Genomic DNA, 10,547 nt, shown 5'->3' on the forward strand with positions numbered 1-10,547 from the left:
AAAAACTATTATTATATCACCGTTACATCCTAAGGACGGCTGAGTTTGAATCTCATGAATATCGGCCGAAAACTGACAGATAAAATGGTCGCCCTTCATTCTCAAATTGCGTAAAAATATGGTATATCAAGGTTGTGGACTCTATAGACGTCACAATGTTAATCCTATTTTGATGAAACTTGAAATGTAAGTTTATAACCCAAAGATCTCGGTTCTTTTCGATATTTGCTCATATCGGACCGTAACTTCCTGAATTATGGCCCCTGATTGTACGAAAAATCACTTTATTTTTAGCTTGTTCTCTATCCATCTCTCGAAAATGTGGGCGTATCCTGCCTGGCAGCCGCTGGTTCCCAGAACTTGCAGGAAATGACATATTGGTAGAGATGTTTGTTTTTTATATAATTATACTCTGTTCTGATCTATCAGTGCGTATTAAACCTGATCTGTAAAGAAAGTTAACTTGATACATTGCATTATCTTGTCTGATTTGTCTGACTTAAATACATCAGATTTATTGCCAAAAGCTGATCTTATTGTTCATGATAGAAATTAATTAGTTAAAAACATTTGCAGACTTAGATAAAATGTTGTGAAATCCATTAAATATATCAGTTGTATCCTTTTATGATAATAGTTAAGTACCTCAGGAAACTTGACTTTTCTGCCTTTAAGATATCCATTAATTGTATTAGTTTACCAGTATCGTTTTACTTAATTTTAAAGTTGTAATAGACAGCCTTTCTATTCCTTCTGAAATGTTAAAGCTAGTGAATTGAAAATAGTACAAGTAATTAGAAAATGTAATAAACAAGGAAAAATTAACGTTAAAAAAAATTTGTTGCCAGGGCAACTCGTTTAAAAATTATGAAAAACATAGGTACGCTATATCTCTGTAACTAATTAAGATATCTTCGCCAAATTTGCAGGGTATATAAACTAATATCTACTACAGAATCAGATAGAAAGCAATTTGAATTATTATTAATATTTCAAAAGTTATCAAAATATTTTTCCAAAGACAAAATATTGTAGTGAGGCAATTGTTTTAAATATCATTTTCCAAGAAACTATAAAAATTATAGAGAAAAACTGTCTGGTTTTAGGGTTATCATTAAAGAATAAGCAATCCGAAAATGAGACATTTATCTTTATTATTATCAGAGATATGGTGTACCGACGTTTTTCATACTTTTTCCAAAAAAAATGTGTTACCTTGGCAACAACTTTTTTTTCTTTTTTTTTTAAAGTTAGTTTTCCCTTGTTTATTACATTTCCTAACTATTTGTGCCATTTTCAATTCAATAGCTTTAGAATTTGAGAAAATATTTTTCGGGTAGCCTCACCTCTTAACTTTTAGTTGACAATGAAAAAACACAAACAAATCATTTATACATTTTTTAACTTCAATTTTTTTGGCAGTATGTGACAACAAAATATGACACAAGTACCTTTTCGTACGTCAACGTCGGTCCATTATTCACTATTTCTTGTGAACACTCTACAGAATATATTAATTATCTGATCATTTTAATTAAAATTTATATATGTTGTTTACATTAGTAAGGCAAAGAAGCCTAGATAATTTAAACAATTCCCATTAATTTCTGCTAGAGTTATTGTCCTTGTTTCACTTTGTAGAACCTTGTGAATGCTCTAATGACAACAGTTCTCATTTGATCTGTATTTAATTTACCTGCATTATTTAAATTAGTAAAACAAAGAATCCTATTGAATTTTAACAGTTTCTTTTTATAACTTCTAGAGTTATGGCCATTGTATCACTTTTTTGAACACTGCGTGAATGCTCTAATGACAAAAGTTATCATCTGATCTGTATGAAATTGACATGCATTATTTAATTTAGTAAAACAAAGAAGCCTATCAAATTGCAGCAATTTCTGTTAATAACTTATAGAGTTATGACCCTTATTTCACTTTGTTGAACCTTGTGAACGCTCCAACAACAAAAGTTATCAACTGATCTGTATTAAATTTATATGGGTCCGTTGGTATGTCTGTCAAGCATACTTTTTGGGACACAATAACTCTCCTCCTATTTGAGCTACAATGTTCAAACTTGGTGTAGGTGTTTATTAGGTGGACGCCTTGATGGAGTTTGAATGTGAGCATTTTCTGCTTAGGGTAAGCCGTGATAAGCAATTTGATTGGTTGATGCTTTGGGAAATGATAACTTTTGGTTCTAATTAAGTGAGAGGGTTGACACATAGTTTATAGTTTCGTTATATAAATACCTTGACAAAGTTCAGTAATGAGCATTTCTTCTCAGGGTAAGCATAGCAATAACATTTTGATTGGTCAAGACTTTGGAGCGCAATAAATTTGATTCTAATTGGGTGAGAGTGATGAAACTTTGTGTATAGTTTCATAACATCAATGATGAGCATTTTTTGCTCAGGCTAAGTAGAGACTTCAATCTGATCGATCGAGACTTTGGAACACAATAATTCACCTTCTTATTAGAATGTTCAAACTTGGTGTACGAATTAATTGGCTGAATGCCTTGACAGGGTTCGATCATGCACATTTTCCACTAAGGCTAAGCAGAAATACGGTAAGCAGTTTGATAGGTTGAGACCTTGAACACAATAACTTTGGTTCTAATTGGGTGAGAATGGTGAAACTCAGAGTATAGATTCATTATATCAATACCTTGATAAAATTCAATTATGAAAATTTTTTGGTTATGCTAAGTAGCAATAAGCAATTTGATTGGTGAAGACTTTGGCACAAAACAACTTTGTTTTTAATTTAATTGAGGGAGAAACTTGATGTAGATGTTCATCAGATAAATGTTGTGACCGAGTTAAATGATTAACAGTTTCCACTAAAGCTAAGAAAAGCTAAGCAGTTTCGTTGGTCGGTGCTTTGGGCAAGATAAATTTGATTCTAACTGATGGAGAGTGATGGAACTTAGTGTATAGTTTCACTACCAGGTACTTCAAAACCTTGACAGAATTCAATCGTGAACATTTTCTGCTTAGACTAAGTATAGATAACCAGTTTGATTGCTCAATTCTTTTTAAAAAGGTAAATGTGCAATTAATTAATATAAATCATCTATTTATTTGGGATTGTGGCTGGGGACATCAGCCTCACTGTTGGCTTGTTTAGATTAGTAAAATTGATCAAGTCGTGGGTACCCAACCAATCTCACTCGGCATTTGCATTATGTGCGGCCTGACAATCATATATTGTCATTATAAAGCGCCGCACCAATCATGTCATTATATGGGCGTCCTTCCGGGATAAGGCACCCCACAGATCACGCTGTTTTGAGTGCCCCATCAATCAAGTTGTGGTGTTAATCATGTGATTCATTAACAGACGCCTCACCATTTATATTGGTCCATGTCCAACTCCCAGGGGCAGAGCCATTCCTAATTTTTGTGTTTTTTGTCTACAAGCTGGAATTCTGAATGGATCATCTAAGAACTTGGCATATTTATTCCTTATACCGTAAGGATAGCAATAATTTATTTTGGTGCATGTCCTGACCCTAATGGGTGGTGTCACACCCACTTTTTTGTTAATTTCTTGTCTGTAAATACTCTACAGGTTGCAATTATAAACAGATTTTGTTCAAATTCAGCATATCAATATAACAGGGTTGTACCTACATGTATTTATATTCTTCCATCTCCAACCCCCAAGGGCAGAGCCACATCCAATTTCTGTGTTTATCGTCTACAGGCTGCAATTCTATATGGATCATTTTGGAACTTGGCATATTTATGCCTTATAGCGTAAAGACAACTACTATTTGTTATGGTGCATGCCCCGACCCCCAGGGGTGGTGTCACACCCACTTATTTGTTATTAATTAGTTTGTAAATTTTGGCAAAACAAACCCAACACCTAGCCTTCTTTGCCTCTCGTCATATTACAGTTGTTGCAGCCATTTAATATTTCATTCTCTTCAATTTAAAAAATACCATATCAATCAATGTAGGAATGTGGATGTATATTGCAGCGGTAGCGTTGCTTTTGTTCTCATTTTCTCTAGCGATATTTAATTTTTGTTTTGAATTGTCAGATATCCTCTCACAGTCTCATATGATAACTTTTGGTCTTCGAAGGAATTATTAGTGAGCAGAAATTTGCTTGTGTATCTGTTATCGCTCGTTACTTCAATTAATTATATAGAAGGATAAGTCGTGTTTTCCTTTTGCTTTCGTCACTTCCGTTTCTTCAAATGTTTGTTACGCATCTATCGTGGCAGTGATCTCTGTGTTAAAATTATATTTGGAATGTGTTTAACCAGTTAACCAGTGTTTAACCAGTGATAATGGCTGACACCAATATTGTCCTTTAAGTATCTGGAATTTTGCCCTTCTATATTTTGGCATTCTTTGTTTACCTCGTTGATTCTTTTAGTCGCCGATGCATTATTTTGAGATGGACTGCACTTATTTTGAGACTGACTATATTTTTTCCATGTCCCTGACCACTACAGCTTCAAGGGTGATTTTCTTAGGCAATTTGCATTAAATATTTAATTGCCACCACATTGTTAGAAAAAATCGCCAATATGATCTTACATCATTACAGCTTCATGGGTGAATTTTTTAGGCAATTCGCATTAAATATATAATTGTCACCACATTGCTAGAAAAAATTGCCAATATGATCTTACAGAATGGGGGCCCCTAAGTCTTTAAAATTTTGAATCGTTGCTTCTAAATTGCTTGTAGACTATATGCACTGTGCACCTAAATTGTCTTGATTTGGACGGCATTGCTGGTTGCTCGTTGCTTCATCATATGTGTTCACGATCTTCTGTAGTAGACTGAATGTTGTTTGGTAATAGTGCAGACTATTATTACCACTTTAGAACTAAAATAGTCCTTTGAACTTTAAACTGCTTTAAGAAAGCAAATGAAAAGCCATAAGATTGATAATTAATGGAATATTTATTGAAAATGAATAAGTGTAGTTTGCTTTGAACCCAGCTTGTGGGTTTTGAAGAACATCAACCTTAGAAAACATATATTTATATGTTAAATGATGAAACGACAATCTTTCTTTTTTCACTTTTAATTCAATTTAATGCTGAAATGATGTAATGGAAAGTACCCAAAATATTTATAATTGATTTGTTTTTCCTACTGGTCTGCTTACTTTTAGTATTAAATTTCCTGAAGTAATTAATTAACTTACAGTTCTTGTTTTATTATTGAACTTCTCATTACATTATTTGCGATTAAATGTTGAAATGCCTGTTGGGTTTCATGACCAAACAAAGTTCTATTAAATTCATCTACTTTTATCTTCCCATTGTTAAAAAGTGCTAAAGACAAACAAAATTGATCCATTAGAATATTTTTATTTAGCTTCATTCAGTTCAAAGAAATTTACCTTATAGTTTGTTTTTTTGTAATTTTTGTAATTAGATTATAAAGTTTTTTTGATTGTCTGCCTTCCTTTTCAAAGGTGGCTAATTATATAACCTCCTGTTTTATATGCCCACATTTTCATATGGATGTATATTGTCCTCACCCCTGACCGTCCAGATGTCTGTACGTCTGTTCACATTTAGTTTGTGGACACTACAGGTCACAATTTTTATCTGATTTTGACGGAGCTTAAAATATAGGTTGATATCCCAAAGATCTCTGTTCTGTACCACCTATTTTGCTAGGTATATTTGTTTTTGCTATATACTTGTAAATTGGACACACAATGCTTCTATATTTTAACTTTTGATAAGGTTGAACCATTTAGTAGCTATAATGTCCTTTTTTTATGCCCTAAGATGTGCGTTTTCATTTAACTTAGTATTAGTATTTGATGGAGTTCGAAGATGAGCATTTTCTGCTCAGGGTAAGCAGAGCGATAATCAATTTGATTGGTCAAGACTTTGGAGCTCGACAACTTTAATTCTAAATGAGTGATTGTGGTGAAACTTCCTGTATAGTTTCATTACATCAATATCTTAACAATCTTATTGGTCGAATCATTGGAACACAATAACTCTCCTTCTAATTGAGGTAGAATGTTCAAACTTAGTGTACATGTAGGTGTCTATTAGGTGAATGCCTAGTTCAATCATGCACATTTTCCACTAAGGCTAAGGAGAGATAAGCAATTTGATTGATTGAGACTTTGGAACACGATAACTTTGGTTCTGATTGGATGAGAGCGATGAAATTCCAAATATAGATTCATTATATCAGTACCTTGACTAAGGTCAATGCTTTGGGACAAGATAACTTTGATTCCAATTTGCAGAGAGTGATGAAACTTAGTGTATAGTTTCACTACCAGTTACTTCAAAACCTTGACTGAGTTTGATGCTTAGACTAAGTATAGATAATCAGTTTGATTGCTCAATACTATTGAAAAAGATAAATGTGCAATTACTTAATATGTGTGATCTATTGATGTTGGCTTGTTTTGTAGGGTTTGGGAAGAATGTGGAATAAAATACTGTCATTCATCAGTAATAAATGCTAAAACCCTTGAAGAAATGTTTAATAGATCACCCATTAGATATGTTGATCAGGTATGTATATAAGCCCTATTATATACAGGAATTGTGATACATATACTATTCAAAAAAAGTAGGGGATATTTGATTTTGGGGGCATAATACTAAAATATGCAAATGACTACGAAAAAAGTCACCATAGAACCTAACAGAAGAAACATTTCCAGTTACATGTGACGCCCAAACGCACCAATAGCTACCGCATGGAATGCATGTGATGCTTGGGATCATCATGGGGGTCCAACCCAAGATTTGCACGACTCTGACTTTGAATGTTACAGTCATTGTGGCATTGAATTCCAGGGTGGAAACATCAGTTTAATTGTTTTAGTGACCAGAAAACAAATTTTGATATGCGTCGGCTTACCCAAAATGAAAGGTTACATGCCCTCGGCATGCTACAGATCGGCACAACACAGGCGGTTGTGGCGCGGACGATGAATGTTTCTCTGTCTGTCATAAGCAGGCTATGGTCCAGATACCGTGATACACAATCTGTACAGGACAGACCACGCTCAGGTCGACCAAGGGCGACAACTCAAGCCCAGGATCGATTTATCCGTACCTTGGCCTTGAGAAATCGTGTCATCACAGCAAATCAGATCAGCGCTCGTCTTCAAACAGACACTGGTGTGAGAGTGAGTGGCCAGACGATTTGGAATCGACTGCATAGGGGTCACCTTCGCGCCCGACGTCCTCGCGTGATCCCTTGTTTGAGAGATCATCACATTCAGGCAAGACGTCGTTGGTGTAGGGATCGTCAACACTGGGATAATCGACGCTGGAGCAATGTGATGTTTTCAGATGAGTCAAGGTTCACTGTTGATTTTTTGGACAGACGTAGGAGGGTGTGGCGTTGTCGAAACGAGCGCTTCCAAGACGTTAACGTCATCAGACATGATCGATTTGGGGGTGGTTCTGTTATGGTGTGGGGAGGCATCACTGTTGCTGGAAGAACGGCTTTACATGTTGTTGCAGGGCGTGTTACAGGCCAGTACTACCGGGACAACATCTTGGCAGTCCATCTTGGTTTCATCTTCCAGGATGACAACGCAAGATGTCACAGGGCCAGGATCGTTACAGGTTACCTCCAACAACAGAACATCACCACATTACCTTGGCCAGCACTGAGTCCCGACCTCTCCCCCATCGAGCATGTCTGGGACATGCTTGGACAGAGGTTACGTCAACGTCAACAACGTCCTGCCAATGTCCAAGAACTTGCTGCTGCGTTGCAACAGGAATGGGACAATCTGGACCAAAATGACCTTAGACGTCTCATTAGGAGTATGCCACGTCGGATCAATGCTTGTTTGGCAAACAGAGGAGGATTTACCCGTTACTGACTTGGTTGTGATGCTGTGGTAACTTTGCTGTTTGACCCCGGGTATCATTTTACCCTTATGATGGTCAGTCTGTGCCTTACTTAGTCTAACGATCATTTGGAATAAATCGATGAATGTGAACTTCATTTCATTTTGTCATTTGTTTCTTCGTCAGTTTCATTAGGTGACTTTAATAACACTTAAAAATCAAATATCCCCTACTTTTTTTGAATAGTATATAATTGCAATACTTCTACTAACTGTATAGCAAAATCTCAATATAATGAAATATATATAAAAAAAAAAATTGTAATATTTTGTACTTTTTCAGATCAGTGCTCATTTTGTAGTTGAAAAGTATTCATAAATGAACAAAAGTAACAATTTTTATACGTCCACATTCATAATGTGGACGTATATTGCCGTCGCCCTTGTCTGTGTGTGGGTGTGTGTGTGTGGGTGTGTGTATGGGTGTATGTCTGTGTGTCGCCTACAGGCCACAATTCTTAAGTGATCATCTTCAAACTTTACATACTTATTCCTTATACCCTAAGGATGATCCCTATTGTTTTTGGTGCATGCCCGACCCCCAGGGGCAGAGCCACGCCCATTTTTTGTATTTCTTTGTTTGTCATCTACAGGCCCCATTTCTTAACGTATCATATTGAAACTTTGCATACTTATTCTTTGTACCCTAAGGAACATCCCTATCGTTTGGGGTGCATGCCCAACCCCCAGGGACAGAGCCACGCCCGTTTTCTTTTTGTGTGGCTGTGTGTCGCCTACAGGCCACAATTTTTAAGTCATCACCTTGAATCTTTACATACTTGTTCCTTATACCCTAAGGATGATCCCTATTGTTTTTTGTGCATTCCCGATCCCCAGGGGCAGAGCCACGCCCATTTCTTGTATTTGTTTGTTTGTCGTCTACAGGCCGCATTTCTTAACGCATCATATTGAAACTTTGCATACTTTTTCTTTATACCCTAAGGAACACCCCTATCGTTTGGGGCGCATGCCGAACCCCCAGGGCCAGAGCCACGCCCATTTTCTCTCTGTGTGTCGCCTACAGGCCACAATTCTTAATCGATCGTCTTGAAAAAATTTCATATGAATTCCTTATACCCTAAGGATGATCCCTATTGTTCTTGGTGCATGCCCGACCCCCAGTGGCAGAGCCACGCCCATTTCTTGTATTCATTGTTTGTTATCTACAGACCGCATTTCGTAACGTATCACCTTGAAACTTTGCATGCTTACTCCTTCTATCCTAAGGAACATCCCTATTGTTTGTGGTGAATGCCCAGCCCCCAGGGACAGAGCCACACCCATTTTCTTTTTGTGTGTCTGTATGTCACTTACAGCCTGCAATGCTTAATCGATCATCTTGAAAACTTTTTTATACTTATACGTTATACCCCAAGGCTGACCTCTATTTTTTTGGTGATTGCCCAACCCCCAGGGGCAGAGCCACACCCATTTTTTTCTTTGTGTCTCTGTGAGTTGCATACAGGCCACGATTCCTAATGGATTGTCTTTGAACTTGGGATATGTTTTCCTTATAGCCTAAGGACGACAACTGCATGTCACACCCCCAGGGGCAGAGTCACGCCCAATTTTTATGTTTATCGTTTACAGGCCCGAATTCTGGATGGATCAACTTGGTATTTGGCATATGTATTCCTTATAGCCTAAGGGCATCAACTATTGATTTTGGTGAATGCCCCAACGCCCAGGGGCAGAGCAACGTCCAGGGGCAGAGCAATGCCCAATTTTTGCCTTTAACGCCCAAAGGCCACAATTCTGAAAGGATTATTTTGGAACTTGGTGTACTTATTCCTTATACCCTAAGGACGGCAACTATTGATGTTGCCATTTCAATAACAGAATGGTACCTGTTTATATTGTTTCCATATCCAACCCCCATGGGCAGAGCCACGCCCAGTTTTTGTATTTATCGTCTACAGACTGCAATTCTGAATGGATCATCTTGGAACTTTGCATATTTATTCCTTATACCATAAAGACAGCAACAATTTATTTTGATACTTGCCCCGACCTCTTGGGGCAGTGTCACACCCACTTTATTGTTAGTATTTTGTCTGTAAATTTGGCAAAACAAACCCGACGCCTAGCCTTCTTTGCCTCTGATCATATTACAGCCATTTCATTTTCATTCTCTTCATTTTAAAAAGTACCATATCAATCAAAGCTGGAATGTGGACGTATATTGCAGCGTTAGCAATGCTCTTGTTTATATTGCCACGAAAAAAGGTTATTGGTGTGATTGTTGTAAAATATACTATTCAAAAAAAGTAGGGGATATTTGATTTTGGGGGCATAATACTAAAATATGCAAATGACTACGAAAAAAGTCACTATAGAACCTAACAGAAGAAACATTTCCAGTTACATGTGACGCCCAAACGCACCAATAGCTACCGCATGGAATGCAGGTGATGCTTGGGATCATCATGGGGGTCCAACCCAAGATTTGCACGACTCTGACTTTGAATGTTACAGTCATTGTGGCATTGAATTCCAGGGTGGAAACATCAGTTTAATTGTTTTAGTGACCAGAAAACAAATTTTGGTATGCGTCGGCTTACCCAAAATGAAAGGTTACATGCCCTCGGCATGCTACAGATCGGCACAACACAGGCGGTTGTGGCGCGGACGATGAATGTTTCTCAGTCTGTCATAAGCAGGCT

The 10,547-nt window shown here is 37.0% G+C and overlaps 1 protein-coding gene across 2 annotated transcripts in view; it reads left to right on the forward strand.

Moving 5' to 3' along the window:
* Positions 1-10,547, forward strand: part of LOC126827457 (acylamino-acid-releasing enzyme) — a 41,531-nt gene that overhangs the window by 26,162 nt on the left and 4,822 nt on the right. For both annotated transcript variants that reach the window (XM_050556802.2, XM_050556803.2), the window contains exon 21: positions 6,424-6,526. In XM_050556802.2, the coding sequence (XP_050412759.2) occupies positions 6,424-6,526 (103 nt within the window). The remainder of the gene's footprint in view (positions 1-6,423; positions 6,527-10,547) is intronic.

Source organism: Patella vulgata, chromosome 7, assembly GCF_932274485.2.
Source record: "Patella vulgata chromosome 7, xgPatVulg1.2, whole genome shotgun sequence".
In the NCBI taxonomy this organism is placed as follows: Eukaryota; Metazoa; Mollusca; class Gastropoda; family Patellidae; genus Patella; species Patella vulgata.